Below are 15,839 nucleotides of genomic sequence, written 5' to 3'. Positions count from 1 at the left end.
CTATCAATTGAGGAGGCTATATCCATGTCCACCACCGTATAGTATAGTAGGACACTCACCTCTCTCTATCTCTCAACTCCAAAAAAGCACGACACGACGAAGGTGCCATCAACTTCTGCGACAACTTGCACACTTGGCACCCTTTCGTTAGGCTCGCCGGATCGCCGAGTCTCTGGTCCGTCCGCCTCCGCGCCGGCATCTAAGCCCTAGCCGCATGGCAGAACTGAATCGATGCAGACATAAAAAAAAAAAAACTGAATCGATGCAATGCAACGTGAGATGGGCCACATGAACTAAACGAGATGGCCTATACAAAACGCAAGGCCCAACCCAAACACACCAAAAGGCCCACGATAACGGTTCGTTCTTCCTCCTGTAGCGGCGTTTCAGAGATTTGCTCTCTCGTCAGACTCTGGAGCGGCGGCCGGAGCCGGCTACTCCGGCGGAAATCGCCTCCCGAATCGCCTCCGTGGACGGGAGTGGTCAGAACCATCTTTTCGCACTCCTGCCTTTCCTTCTCCCGACTACTCTGCTTGCGCGCGGGCGCGCTCTCGTGGCGCCACTAGGCGACCGCGGCCGGCTGCCCTGCGCCACGTGCTTGGGTCTATCCTCATCGGTTCCTTCGCGTTCAGGCCCTTCGCCGGTGACCAACATCCACCAGGTATGCGCACCCTCTTTTCCCTCCCTGCTGTGCGAAACCGAGTACCCGAACCCTAACTTAATCTATTTGGGTATTTGTATTCGGATCTGATCTAATTACAAGTTTGTGTACCTAAGAAATTCGATTGTTTTGATATAAAGTTTATTGGTGTACTTTACTGGGTCCGCCCCTGCTCGAGGGTTTAGCAATTGCCTTCTTCTCTTGATAATCCGATGAAATTAGAGCTTAGCTATAAGCCTTCTTTTGTTTGGTTATTAAAAAAAGTAAGAGTTTAGAACTCAGGCGTCATGTCATGTTGCAGCACAAGGCCATCCACTAGCACCGTCTTGATATTATTGATGTAATCAACATCCTATGTAGAATAGGGAATCTTTTTTTTTTTGCAGCTTTCATGTTAAGATTCCCCATAATTACGAGACCAAATGTTTTAATTTATGCATCTTACAAGGTCTATTTGAATGTTGATTTGCAGCAGTTTACTGGAAGTGTGGAACCACTTCTGATGCTGTCTTTGTAAATATTGATGGAGCTAGCTGAGTAGAAATGGACTGCAGTCAAGATTCCCAAGAAGAAAGCCATCAAAGAAGGGAGAATGGTGAAGAAGCAGAAAAGACGGCTGACTATGGAAATGCTTTGAGTCGTAAGGAGGCAACAGAAGAGCTTCTTGGTTGTGTAGTTCATAGTGAGGAAGAGGCATACAGGCTGTACTGTGATTATGGGCATCGAATCGGTTTCAGTGTGCGGAAGGGCAAACAGTCTTACTTTATTGGTACCAAGAATATCCGAACAAAGGATTACTACTGCTCAAAGGAAGGGCTTAAATATGATGAGCCTGTTACAGAAGCAAATTTTAATCGACCAGACACAAGAACTAATTGCAAAGCAATGATCCGCTTTAGAGTTGATGAGAAGGGGCGATGGACAGTTATACGCTTTGTTCCTGTACATAATCACCAGTTGGCGAAACCTGGAGAAAGGCACATGCTGAGATCAGCCAAATCGCTTGCTGTTGGCAAATCAGGTGTTATAGATCCATCAGCATCTACAGAGTCGCATCCAATTAATGGTTTCTCTGATATGACAGGTGATGTATCTGAGAATTCAGGGTATACTATAAGGGAATGTTACAATCAAGTGGGCATGCAGAGTATAACGGTAATTGAGGCAGGGGATAGCCAAAGTCTTGTCAGCTATTTCAAGCGTAGAACTAATGAGAAGGCATGTTCTATTGGGATGTCCAAGTTGATCAAGAAGGGCGCATGACTAACTTCTTCTACAGGGATGGTAAAAGTAGAAATGATTATGGATGCTTTGGAGATGCCATTATATTTGACACAACCTACCGCACAAACAAATATAACTTGATATGCGCCCCATTTGTTGGTGTTGACCACCATTGGCAGAATGTTGTTTTTGGCTGCGCATTCTTGTTAGATGAGTCTGTAGCTTCCTATGCCTGGGTATTTAAATCATTCTTGGAGTCAATGGGAGGCCGATCACCAAAATCAATATTCACTGATCAGGATGAAGCTATTATGCAGGCAGTTGAACAGGTTTTCCCTAACACACAACATTGCTTTTCCTACTGGCATATTCTGAAGAATGCACAATCTCATTTAGGCTCACTAAATACGTCTCAAGCATTTCAAAGTATGTTTACCAAGTGTATGCAAGGATCTGACTCAGAAGAGGATTTTAAGGAATCATGGACTGCAATGATCCAGGAATACAAGCTACAGGATAATAGCTGGTTGATTGACCTTTATACATTCCATCGTAAATGGTGCTCAGCATTTAACAAAGATACATTTGATGGTGGAATTAATTCTTCTCAGTGGGGGGAGGTTTCAAGTAATATTCTCAATGGAATTTCTGATGAAAATACCTCTCTTACACGTTTTGCCCTTTTGCTAGAAAAGGCTTGTCAAGGATCTACGTAGAAATGAATCTGAAGAGGATTTTCGCTGTAGCCAGACTGCTCCAGTCCGTGCAATTAAGCATAGCACAGTTCTGAAGCAAGCTGCAGAATCATATACACATAGGATCTACAAATTATTTGAAGCAGAATTTCTGGATGGGTGTGGAGCAACTTCATGCCACGAGACTTCGAGTGGTGGAAATTTATTGAGGTTTGGAATTACAATGCAGGGAAGGGGTTCAAAAGTATGGGATGTTGTTCTTGACACTTCCACCATGGAGATCAGTTGTGGTTGTAGAAAGTTTGAAAGGATGGGTCTTCTTTGTTCGCATGCCCTCAAAGTCTTCACCCTGCAGAATGTGGACACAATTCCAGAAAAGTATGTTTTGAAACGCTGGACAAAAGATGCCAGGAGAAGCATGTATACACTTGCTCAGGATGATTCAACCCAACAGGAATGCACAGAGGCTGAACTTGCATATCGCAATCGGGCAATGCAGTATGCATATAACCTAATTATAAAGAGCCAGGAAGTGGAAGAATCAAGAAAAATATTCTGGGATTCCCTTGAAACTGGAGAGAAGGCACTGGAAGTATTCTTTGAAATGAGAAACATGCGCATTCAAGCAGCAAAGGATGCTAATAAGAACGAGAAAAGGAAGAAAAAAACATCAAAAGGACCAAACCCAAGTAAGTGACAATTTTAAACTCCTCCTCATAGGGTATCATTTTATTCAAACTATACCCTATTATGCAGAAAAATCAAAACAAGCCCCAGGAGTTTCCTCAACTGGTCTGGAGCTGATAGTCCAAACTAATGAGCATCAATTTCAATCTTCACAAGATGCTCAGGGTAATGCAACCATTGGAAGACCATATTACTATCAGGTACATAGAAAAAGTTCCTTTTTTTCCTTTTCTTTTTGGCATTTAATGGATATTGTACTTACATACTTCGTGTTCAGGTTCAGCAGACTTTTCCAAATGCCCCTATCCAACCAAATCAGATGTACATGCATCCAAATATGCACACAGTGCCCCTTTGCACACCGCAGGTACTCTCATCGACAGACTGACCTGAACATGTTTCTTTCACCTTGCAAAAGATCAATATGATTTGACAGAAGGCGGTGGGTGGGTGGGTTCTCTTTGTAGAGGTCTCTCTCTGTTTTTATATCAAGTATAGATAAAATGTTGACCTGCATTAACTATGTGGGCACCGCTTTCTGTGTGAACAGTCCTTGGCCCTTTGTACATGCCACCTTCTAACTCCAGAATAGCTCATTTTCAAGCGGTGATGGTGGCCATAGTTTAAGCTTGATGGTTGGATGTTGCCCCAAAGTGCGCTGTGTCACACATGAAGGAGAACTTTGGCAAATCATGTCTGAAGGATCCTTTGGTGTGACTTGAAGTTGAGGAAGTCAGCCATATACATGGCCACAAAGGTCAACCAACAGAAAGCAGCAGCAACACCCTTCACACAATGTAACACAATGGCAACAGGGATTCTAGGAGACATGCAACAACATATCAAGTTTAACTCTGAACTGAACTGAAGCAAATTGATGATGTAAACTCTAGATATCGCAGCCGCTGAGCTCTGAACTTCTGAACCAAGTTGGTGAGGGAAAGCCTCACATTATGTCCCAAAAAGGATCTTTACCCCCAAATAGCAGACTATTTCCTTTATTCGCATTTTAGCTTATAACAACACCATATGTTAAACTCCAAGAAAATAATAAACTTGTGGCTCGTGAAAAAAGATGCTTCATTTGGTAGATCGGTTCAGGGGTCTTCTTTTAGAGAAGTTATTTAGGACTTGAGCTCTTCATGTCACTTATGGAAAGTTTAATGCATGGTCAACTGTTGGCAAGACCCTGAGAGAGAACAGAACCAAATAAAGATGCAGACAACACTAACTGTAGCAAAAATATGGGTATGGAGTTTAGCTAGGCATTATGGATGTAGGTGCAACAAAAATGATATGCTCTCTGAACTTATTTGCCCTTGCTTTTCTTATGTTCAGCAGGATCTGTCTGCATTTGCAATACGCCCCAATTCAACTTTTGGTGGTGCCAAGAACATCTGAACTTCTGAAGGATATTAAGGTATGCAATGTACATGCAAAATTCTTTTGTGTGCGCCATGCCTACTATGTGGAACAATTTCCTTTGTTTTATTGCTCTTGCTGGCACTTGTGGCAAGAGGATGCATGTTATCTGCAGAAGTAGTCCAGTGCATCTCCCATGTATTTTATTTTTCACAAATGTTGAACATTAGAGCTGGGTACCGGTCCTGTCCTGGGCTAGTATAAGTATTTTACAGGGCAATAACCGGTTGCACTTACACCATGTTCATACGATTGCTGTATGCATGATACCAGCCCATGCCCGCAGTTATGCACTGAAGTTTTGTTACTCTTAATTTCCAGGTCCAGGTTCCTCTGGATGTCATTGGAAAACCTTATTCAGGGATTGTGAGTTGTGACTATCAACTCCGCTTTGAGCTCTGTCGACCCATTTATGTAGGCCTGGCGGCACTTCTTCATGTCTGGTTTGGTTCAGGGGCTCTTTCTTTTGATCTTAGGGAAGCAGCTATTCTGGCTGTTGCAGTGCAGCCCCTTATCCAGATAGCAGTGGCTTGCTATTAATATCACTCAGACAGGCAATTTTAGGTTTGTAAACTGTAAGGTAGGAGGTACTGAGAGTAGGTGATCATTCTACAGATCCAGAATCCAGTTGCATACTATACTAATGTAGGGATTGATTTGCTTGTGCTAAAGGCCTCCATCCACTTTGGGTGTGAGTTTCCTGCATGGATTCAGCTTGAGTTGAGCAGCTGAGTCGCTGAACATGGAAGCAAGCAAAGCAGCTGGGAGCCTGGGAGTGGAGTTGGTGGCCAGCACGAGCCGGGGAACTACTCAGTCCTAGACATCTGTCGATCTGAAGTGACACTGACTGCTGACCTATGTTTTCTGGGTATGGTTTCTCTTCTGATTTATGCGTATCAGTTTATATAATGTAATATATATTGTACTCCTGGTTGACGAAGAGATGAAGAATGGACAGATTCTAAGAAAATTCAACGTTATTTGGGTTTTTGGAACCGGTGCCTGTCAGTACATACTGAATTGCTGATGACTGATGGCACTGGCACCACCAGAGGAGCTCAGGTCGGCAACGGCCATGGCCGGGCAGGTCTCCACACAGTGCCTGCTGCTGGAGCTAGAACTGGACCTGGACCGGCGGACCCCCTGCCAAACTGCAACACTGATGGCCGAGTGACAGCCGCTCCTGGTGGGCTGGCCACCTCCGACTGCCCACATATGGACGGCAGCCTGAAACTCTGTTTGCTCGACAGCCTGCTCTGAATTGGGGAAACAGAAAGGGTACAGGATTGTAGATTGAGAGAAATTGGAGGATGGAGCTGTTGCTTGGGTTCATCAGTGGTGAAGGAAGCAGCTAGCTGCTGCTTGGGTCGATTCAAGAGAGTTTTAGAGAAGGGAGAAGGATTGGAAATGTTGCTGCTGGTTCGCTTGAACTCTGAATTTCTGATTGTTTGCTTGTTCTCAGAATGTAGTGTCATGCAAAACTTTAGATTGCCAACGCCTTGGTTCTGAGATGTGACAATAAAAAAAAATTGCGACTGTTGTGATGGTATTTTTGAAATTTCGGTTGGTAAGAAATGCTGAAAGAAGAAATGTCTGTCAATACGATCGTTGCATTCCTTTGCCAATTTGTATGTTTACCGGAATGGTTGTATGGCACTTCACTCTGAATGCGAGTTGTTTTATGCTAGCTGAGAGAAAAGAGAGTAGGGTCAGGACTGATGTTAAACTCACCACACCACATGTGAGCCAGAAGCAATGCGCACTAGCAACAAATGCAAACTTATTTGGCCAGGCCAAATTCAGCCCACCGAGCTCTCTCTAGCCATTGGCTAAATCCTAGCCTGGCTTAGGAATTAGGATCTGAGCCAGACAACCAATCACTCCCACTGTGAATAGCCAATGCGACATTAGTGGTTAATGAAGCACCTCTTCCTCCTTCCAGATGCGCAAGGGAAGCACCAAAAATCTGATGGTACGACAGAAAGTGAACTTCACAAGAAATTGCTTGCCAGCTACAGAATAACAAACACTCATAAATACATCAGCGTGAGTATACATGAAAACAGAACCCCCAAGATTTTTCAGTTTGTTGTACATCAACACCAATTGTACATCAACAGATGCAGAAATCAATTGTACATCAACAGATGCAATTATATGGTAGATCCAACATACTAGGCCACCTAAATGAACATATAATTTTACATTACATGATAATGTCTACATACTTAAACTTAGGTTAGTAATTTCTTCTTTCGTCCAAGGATGCGAAAATATCAATACCTTACTCCCAGAATTGATGGAGAAAATAAGTTAATGTTTCGAGAAAGCATCATCTGCAACCCATGTTGACATGGCACAAATTATGCGCCCCTTCCACCCTTCCAAGAGCCACTGGTGATCCACATCAATTACAAAGTCCTTGTGGTAGCTGTCCTTGACCTTCTTCCTCACGACCTTAACAATACCTGGGTCCAACGGTAGCTGCCTCAGTCCAGCCCGTTGGTTCCACACTTGCCATTGCTTATACATTTCATGGCGCTCCACCCTATCAGAGCCCTCGCAGGCAATGACATTCAGGGCAGACCATCTAAGGAAGTGCCGCTCAACCATCAAGCGGTGGTCATTGTCCCGTGGAACCGTAGCATCAAGCATGTCAAACATTGACGAGAAATAGAACAGTACCTCCCGGAACCGTGTTACAAAGAATGGCGTCCCATGGGAGAGATTGAAAATAGAAAAGATGAACACATCTGGCCGCATCTTTCGGATGTTATCGAGGACCATATCCCTAGGGCTTGGGCTATATATGTCGACACCCTCATCCATCAACTTCCCAAAATCAAATAGACCATTGATGATGAGTGCCTCGTCAGGGTCAATGTTCAGGTCATCAACAGAAACCATCTCCCACTTTGTTGCGATGTTATGGAACTTGAATGGTATGCCAAACTAGCGAGCACATTTGCTAAGCCGACGCCCGGTTTCTTCAATCTGAGCAGCTGGGCGGAATCCAGGCTGGGGGAGGTCAATGCCGGTGATCCTCACCTCCGGTGGTCCACCTTCCCAAGTAGACAAAATGCCAAGCAAGCTTGGCCACTGGAGCCCGTGATGTATGCCATAGTCTACAATGTGCAACTTCTTCCTCCCGGCGATAACATTGGCGATGGTCATGTTGGAGAACTTGTATGCCATCATCTTAAAACAGCAAACTGTTAGGTACAGCTGATAGGCTTTGAGCATCTCCATGCGCGTTGACATGAGCGACCTGTAAACCTGGCTTCCTGTGCCTGCCAATCGCGCCTATAGTCCCTCTGCAAGATAATGCGCCAACCTTTGATTGGTGTCTCCCCTTGGCGAGGAGTGCTGCTTGATCTGCCAAAGTAGCTTGGTCGCACTCCAACGGTCGTCCATCGACACAGCCTGTGCACAGTGGAGAAGCAGTGTGTGCAAGTACACTGTCTCATTCGAGCTCTGCGTTCCCAATGCTGACTTCCAATTCCCCTTCTTCATGTTCTTCTTCCCATCCTCGCTGTCCATACTGATGCACAGGCCCAGCATTCCATTGAGGCACCATAAGTTTGCTCTTCCTGCCTTTCTGTCTCCAAGTCTTGCCAATTATACCGGCTCTTGCAGCCCCGGCCATTACCAATTCCTTGGAATGTTAATCTTCCGTCTGCATTGTCCTCATTCCTCGTATCGTCAGCGGTAAGGGCCCCTTTGGAACGCAGGAATTTCACAAGAATTAGTTCATTTTCACAGGAAAAATGCTTCCCACATTCGAAAGGGGGCCTAAAGGTTTGCGACAGCTTGCTGCCTCGAGTCTCATTGACAAGGATGTTGTAATTGTCAATGGGCAAGAATTTTTTGGCCTCCTCCATGCCCCTGTGGAACGCCTGATTGAGCATGTCCATGTCTACTCTGTTCCGGCCATTGAAGAAGGTCGAGGCCAGGGCGTCGTGTTCCCCATCCCCGGTAGGAGAAAGAGAGCAGGTGGCCGTTGTCGTTGTCTCCACCGCAGTATCCAAGAACTCCTCACTGTTGCTGCCAGTGTCTTGTTGGGGCAACAAAAGTTGGTTGCCACCATCTGCGGCGAAGGCGTCGATTCCCGCTCCCATGCCTGAGCGTGGCGACGACACGAGCTGCTGGGAGAGCTCGACCGGGTCGTAGGGCCAGGTGGCGTTGGCGAACGCCGGGGCATCGGGGGACGGCGTGAGGGTGCAGGCGCCGCTTCCGATGGTGTTGGTGGTGAAAGAATCGTCGTCGTCGGCGGCGGCATCGGAGAGGATCTGGGCGTATGGCTGCTGGGCCTGGAGGAGCGCGGGGTGGTCGTGGTAGTGGTAAAAGAACTTGTCGTCGATGTCCTCCTCCATGAGCATGCGCGAGATGAAGGGGAGCGCGAGGTCGTCCGTGCAGGCCGCCGCGTCCTCCTCGCTGGGCGTCGGAGGGAGGTCGAGGAAGACGGAGGGGGAGAACGGCTCAGGCTCGGGGAGCCCCTGCCCCGGGAACTCCTCCGGCGTGGCGCCCATGCCTGACGGGCGGTAAAAATAGAGTGGGGGGAACAATGGAGATGGAGAGGGACCGAATCGGGGGTAGCTGTGCCCGTGGTGGATCGGATGGGACTGGCAGACATTGACGCCGGCAGCGGAAGGTAGAAGAAGGAGTCAAGCAGCGAAGGTTCGGGGAAGGCGTCGGGATGCTACTTCGCGCGGCGGAGGCGGCGGCCAGTGCTACAGAAATTCTGTTGTTCTACAGTTGGAAGTGCGGCCGCGAGCCCGCAGAGTGCAGACTAGTCGAGTTCACTGTCACTAGAGTTCACTAATATTTTAGACAGCTAAAAAATATCGTATATCCTTCTTTATTAATAGAAATAAATATTTTAATAAAAACAAGGTTTTTAAATAGTTTTTAATTAGATCTTTAAATATTATTATTTTTATTTTAAATTTCTGGTTACTCAAAGATAAAGAATGAAATTAGCTCTCCAAAGTAGAAACTGTGGGAGATAGAAAGATAATCCATCAGTTCTAGTATATAAGGCGTAACCACCTCCGGTTCAAAGATCAAGGAATGCATTTAATTCTCTCTATCAAAACTAGTACTACTGTATCGATGCATATGCCTTTAGGAGAGAGCACGTCTTATATTATGGGACATGAATAAAAAGCGGTTACGTCTTATATATTAGGACGGATGGAGTAGAATGCAATTTGTATTAAAATGACTCTCTAAATGATTATTTAGAGAGTAAGTTTAAAAAAGATTTTTTAAAATCCTCTTTGAAGCTACTTCTATTTATTTATCTGATCCGAATACACCATATTTAGCATTGGTAAATTAGCTAGGCATAATAGACCCAAAATTTTGCACGTCTATTCACCAAAGAGGTGAAGAAAATTTTGCACCAGCTGAGACTGTATAAAAACTTCACATGTAGTTTTTTTTGTCACACATGCACGTAGAGCTGGGACGTGGGCCGTGTTATTTGAGGGTGGGTCATGACACGGATTTTAGTACGACCGAAGCATGGTACGATACAAAATCTTTTGGGCTGTGCCGGCACGACACGAACATGAGAACCGGGCCGTGCCGGCATGACACGAACATGAGAACCGTGCCGTGACTAGAATCTCGGCACGGTGGGCTACATGGCCCGACCCGCATTTTGAGTCATGCTTGGGTCGGCACGACACGAAAATGCCACGTAGACACATCTAAAACTCTACAATGCAATTTCCTAGCATTTACTGTACTACCTCTCATCTAAATCTTGAATAGATTATGAAAATCATTGAAACTTTCATAAAAATAGTACACATACAAGATATATATTTTTTATATCATGAGCGAAAAAAAATTAGTTGAGATATTTTGAGGACCGTGTTTGGACCGGTAGTCCGGCATGACCCAAAGACATGTCGGCGTGCCACAAGCCGTGCTTGGGCCTAAGAAAATATTTACCGTGCCATATCGGCATGGCCCGACGTGCTTCGCATGCCTAGAGGCACGGCCCGAAATAGCACGAAGCACATGAAGCACGCGTATGTCTCCCAAACTAATTGATTGTTCTATCTGATTTTTGACGTGCCAGGTTTTGTTAAAAAGAAGATGTCCAAATTAATTTGTTTCTTAATGCACTTAAGGCCGTAGAATGGTAAGGCAAATTGCATAGACATCTTATAAAATATATCATCAATAAAGTATTTGATAACTATATACTATTTAATAATAACATGACATATACAATGGCTAAAGTACATTCTCTATTAGACATCACTAACCCATCAAGAACCGATAGAAATCTTGTTTTTCAGTCTCTTGTTTGGTTCCGGCGACAGAAAACCAATCCTCTCGGTTCCGAACGTCGGGGTATCCGAATAAACCGAGCAGTGCTCCCCATAAACATCGTTTGGTCTTGTTTGGCTGATAAGCCATAGCTGAAAACATCATCGGTTGATTTAGTGTGAGAAAAATATTATTCGTTGACTTAAAAAAAAAAGTACGACTTACAAGTTTCTAATTCTCTCTGCAGTCTGCCCCACCACTTCCCCATCCTCGACCTCAAAACTGTTGGGCCCAAAGCCCAATCCCCACCCCCCTTGACCCTTCCCTTCCCCCCTTGAACACTGTCACAAGATGTGAGGAGCAGGACTTGTGGCAGCGGGGCTGGAGAGGAGAGTGGCAGCCGTTGTGGCAAAAAATTGTGACGAGTGCTGCACTCTAGTCTCCACCTTCAGCGACTCAACGTGAAGCACCTCCACAGCCCTGACCAAAGCTAAGCCACTAACCATATTTAGATCGAGAGACTAAAGTTTAGTTCATATTATATCGGACGTTCGGATGCTAACTAGAATGACTAAATATGAGTTAGTTATAAAATTAATTGCACAAGAGTAGACTAATTAATGAGGCGAATCTATTAAACCTAATTAATCTATCATTATAAAATGTTTACTGTAGCTCCATATTACCAAAACATGAACTAATTAAGCTTAATAGATTCGTCTCGTAAATTAGTCTCAATCTATACAATTAGTTTTATAATTAATTTATGTTTAATACTTTAAGTTAGTGTTAAATATTTGATGCGACTGAAGTCTAGAGGTGTGCCACATCTCGGTCCTGATGTTCAAAGGACCAAATTTTTTTAGCCAGTTTGCAAGTACACTTCATGTTTCCTGTAAAAAATCGCTACCTTAAAAATATATCGGTACCAAAATTCTCCGTTCAAATAACCAAAATGACCTCCACAATGGTATTTATTACGGAGTATGTCCATGGTCAGTGGCCACTTGCAAAGACACTCGTGGCCCCACTCGCTAGCCACTAATTGGTTGCCTCGCCAGCTCGCCTCCATGAACCGCACTACTGTAGAGCAAGTGAGCAACAGACATCCCAATGGCTCTACTGTTCTCCAATGGTTCCACTGTGGCTGCCGCCGCCGCAGTCGTATCCGACGCCTTCCACGAAAGTTCCCTGCTTGACTTACCCAGTCCCCTCCCACGCCATCTTCTACCCTCCACCACTGCTACCCCAATTTGGTCCCTTTCCATCGTCTCCATGTTTTCTCCACTGCAAACCTACCATAATCGTCATCAACCGGATAAAGCTTCGATTTTTACCACCGGTCAGGCATGGTCGCCACGCCGGAGGAGTTCCTGGGGCAGCGGGACCCCGAGCCTGAGCCGTTCTCCCCCTCCGTCTTCCTCGACCTTCCCCCGACGCCAAGCGAAGAGGACCCGGCGGCCTCCACGGACGACCTCGCGCTAACCTTCATCTCGCGCATCCTCATGGAGGAGGACATCGACGAAAAGTTCTTGTACCACTACCCCGACCACCCAGCGCTCCTCCAGGCCCAGCAGCCATTCGCCCAGATCCTCTCCGATGCAGGCGCAGCCTCCGTTTCTTTCGCCACCAACAGCGAAGGAAGCGGCGCCTGCACCCTTCCGCCATCCTCCGACGTCCCGGCGTTCGCCAACACCACCTGGCCCTACGATCCGGCCGAGTTCCCCCGGCTGCTCCTGTCCTCGCCATGCCCAGACATTGGAGCGGGAATCGACGACTTCACTCCAGATGATGCCAACCAATTCTTGTTGCCCCAACAAGACACCGCCAGCGCGAGATTCCATCAGAGTGCGGACGAAACCAACGCGTTCCTGAATTGCGGCGGCGCCAGCATCCAGTGTTCGGAGTTGTTGGCTGACCCCGAGGAGGAGACGACTGCATCGACCACCTCCTCTCGAACAGGAGACAGGGAACACGGTGCGCTAGTCTCGACCTTCTTCAGTGACCAGAATAGGGTAAACATGGACATGCTCAACCAGGCGTTCCTCAGGGGCATGAAGGAGGCCAAAAAATTCTTGCCCATTGACAGCAGCCTTCTCGTCGAGGCTCGAGGCTGCAAGCTACCACATGTCTCTGTCCCAGGCCATGCGAGGAATGAAGACAGGGTGGACAGAATGTTAACATTCCAAGGAATCAGTAATGGCCGGGGCCGCAAGAACCGGTGTAATTGGCAGGATTTGGAGAATGCAGAGATGAGCAGGAACAGCAAGCTGATGGTGCTGGAGCTGGAGGAAACAAATGAGATAATTGATGAAATAATTCTCAATGAGTATCGCTTGTGCCTCAATGGAATGCTGGGTCTGGACATCACTATGGATAGCAAGGATGGGAAGTTCCTGAGGAAGGGCAATTGGAAGTCTGCACTGCGAAGGCAGAGCTTGAATGAAGCAGTGGACTTCCACACATTGCTTATCCACTGTGCACATGCCATTTCGATGGACGATCGTTGGGGTGCGGCCATGCTACTTAAGCAGATCAAGCAGCATTCGTCACCGAGGGGAGATGGCAGTCAAAGGTTGGCACATTGTTTTGCAGATGGATTAGAGGCACGACTGGCAGGCACAGGAAGCCAGGTTTACAAGTCACTCATGTCGAAGCGAACCTCGCAAGTGGATATCCTTAAAGCCTATCAGCTATACTTAACTGTTTGCTGCTTCAAGATGATGGCGTACAAGTTCTCCAACATGACCATTGCCAATGTTATTGCAGGGAGGACAAAACTTCACATTGTAGACTATGGCATGCGTGAGGGGATTCAGTGGCCAAGCTTCCTTGGCATTTTGTCTACTTGGGAGGGTGGACCACCAGAGGTGAGGATCACCGGCATTGACCTTCCCCAGCCTGGATTCCGCCCAGCTGCTCATATTGAAGAGATTGGACGCCGGCTCAGCAAATGTGCCCAACAGTTTGGCATACCATTCAAGTTCCAAAGCATTGCGGCAAAGTGGGAGATGGTTTCTGTTGATGACCTGCACATTGACCCTGATGAGGCACTCGTCATCAATAGTCTATTTGATTTTGGGAACTTGATGGATGAGGGTGTTGACATATATAGCCCAAGCCCTAGGGATATGGTCCTCAATAACATCCGGAAGATGCGACCAGATGTGTTTATCTTTTGTAATATCAATGGCTCCCATGGGACGCCATTCTTTGTAACACGGTTCCGAGAGGTACTGTTCTTTTTCTCGGCACTGTTTGACATGCTTGATGTTACAGTCCCACGGGACAACGACCGACGCTTGCTGATTGAACGGGACCTCTTTGGAAGGTTTGCCATGAATGTCATTGCCTGTGAGGGCTCCGATAGGGTTGAGCGCCACGAGACATACAAGCAATGGCAAGTGCGGAACCACCGGGCAGGGCTGAGACAGCTGCCTTTGGATCCAGATATTGTTAAGGTTGTGAGGAATAAGGTCAAGGAAAGCTACCACAAGGACTTTGTCATTGATGTGGATCACCAGTGGCTCCTGGAAGGGTGGAAGGGGCGCATAATATGTGCCATGTCGACGTGGGTTACAGATGATGCTTTCTCGGAACATTAGCTGCTTTTCTTCATTCATTCTGGGAGTAAGCATCCTTGGACTCTAGAAACGAAATTAATAACCTAAGTTTTAATGTAGATATTGTCCTGTAATTTATAATTGTGATGTTCAATTAGGTGACATAGTTGCAGCTTAAAGAAATGTAAGATCTCACCATATTTCTGCATGGGTTATTGCATAAATCGTGTTGATGTACAACAAGCAGAAGAATCCTGGTGGTTTGTTTTCTAGTATATAGTTGTATGAGTGTTTGTTATTCTGTAGCTAACAATCAGTTTCTTTTAAGTTCACTATCTGTTGTACCATCAGATTTTTGGCACTTACCTTGTGTCTGGAAAGAGTAAAGAGGTGCTTGATTAACTGTTAATGTCGCATTAGTTATTCAGAGTAGTTATTTCTACATTTTTCTAATTTTCTACTAACTGTTTAAAATACAAAATTAAGGATATTATTACTGTCCTCCAGTTTCAAATTTCTTGGGTGGTTTCTGCCGAACATTGTCACTCATTCTTGCATTCAGACATGTTGAGCTACAAGAGGTGTCCAGATTCAAGATTAAGTTCAGTTTCTGCAACTTGTGATGAGCTGATTTCTGGGACCTACTTGGTGAACCCTAACATAAGTCTATAGTTGTGTTGGTTCTGAACGAAGGTTTCATGCAGGTACAGTATGTTCTGTTGTTAACTCATTCGCATCCATCCATTATTTATGTACTACAGCTTTTTAGATGCATGATCAACAAAAGTAGTGGTGTACAAGTATTCAGTCAGGCAGATTATGAAAAGTGAATAGACCTTCATTTATTAACATTATTTGGGTTTAGTCTGCCAGTTTCTCCTCGTAGTCATCGGTAGTGCCCATGGCGATGCGCATCCGGTTGTTGCGGGTCGGTCGCGCGGCGCCAGGCAGGGTCGCGGACGGTGGTGGCTGCTGCCTCTACGCAGGCGGCCATTAGAGGGACTCCTTGCTGGAGGCAAGGGGAGGATCACGGGATGTGGGGGAGAGGCGGCCGGAAGTCGGTGGTAACGATGCAAAAGCCATGCTACAATACAGCAGAGTGAGTCCGACTCCGACGAGAATGGTTTGAATTCGACTCGGTTCCGCATCCGTCGTCCTCGTATCCGACTTGGCGCGAGCCGCGCACGCGTGGTACAAGCGAGGCTAATCGATCGTAGCCCGCACACGATCGATTGAATTCGACCACGACGAACGATCGATTGAATTCGACCCGGTTTCCAAATCCGCATGATCTGTCCTCTC

At 46.1% G+C, this 15,839-nt stretch overlaps 1 protein-coding gene and 2 pseudogenes across 1 annotated transcript; 2 read left to right on the top strand and 1 right to left on the bottom strand.

Moving 5' to 3' along the window:
* The first annotated feature begins 360 nt into the window (after window positions 1–360).
* On the top strand, window positions 361–6,238 carry LOC136542373 (protein FAR1-RELATED SEQUENCE 9-like; annotated as a pseudogene).
* A 332-nt stretch (window positions 6,239–6,570) lies between these two features.
* Window positions 6,571–9,502, bottom strand: LOC136546831 (scarecrow-like protein 33; annotated as a pseudogene).
* Window positions 9,503–12,141: 2,639 nt separating this feature from the next.
* LOC136546830 (scarecrow-like protein 33) lies at window positions 12,142–14,882 on the top strand. Its single transcript, XM_066538803.1, has one exon. It carries the CDS (start codon window positions 12,324–12,326, stop codon window positions 14,577–14,579), a length of 2,256 nt encoding a protein of 751 aa, XP_066394900.1. The 5' UTR covers window positions 12,142–12,323; the 3' UTR covers window positions 14,580–14,882.
* The last annotated feature ends 957 nt before the right edge of the window (window positions 14,883–15,839 follow it).

This window comes from Miscanthus floridulus, chromosome 3 (assembly GCF_019320115.1).
Source record: "Miscanthus floridulus cultivar M001 chromosome 3, ASM1932011v1, whole genome shotgun sequence".
Taxonomy (NCBI): domain Eukaryota; kingdom Viridiplantae; phylum Streptophyta; class Magnoliopsida; order Poales; family Poaceae; genus Miscanthus; species Miscanthus floridulus.
Note: the sequence above shows the minus strand (reverse complement) of the source record. Positions and strands in the feature narration are given on the sequence as shown.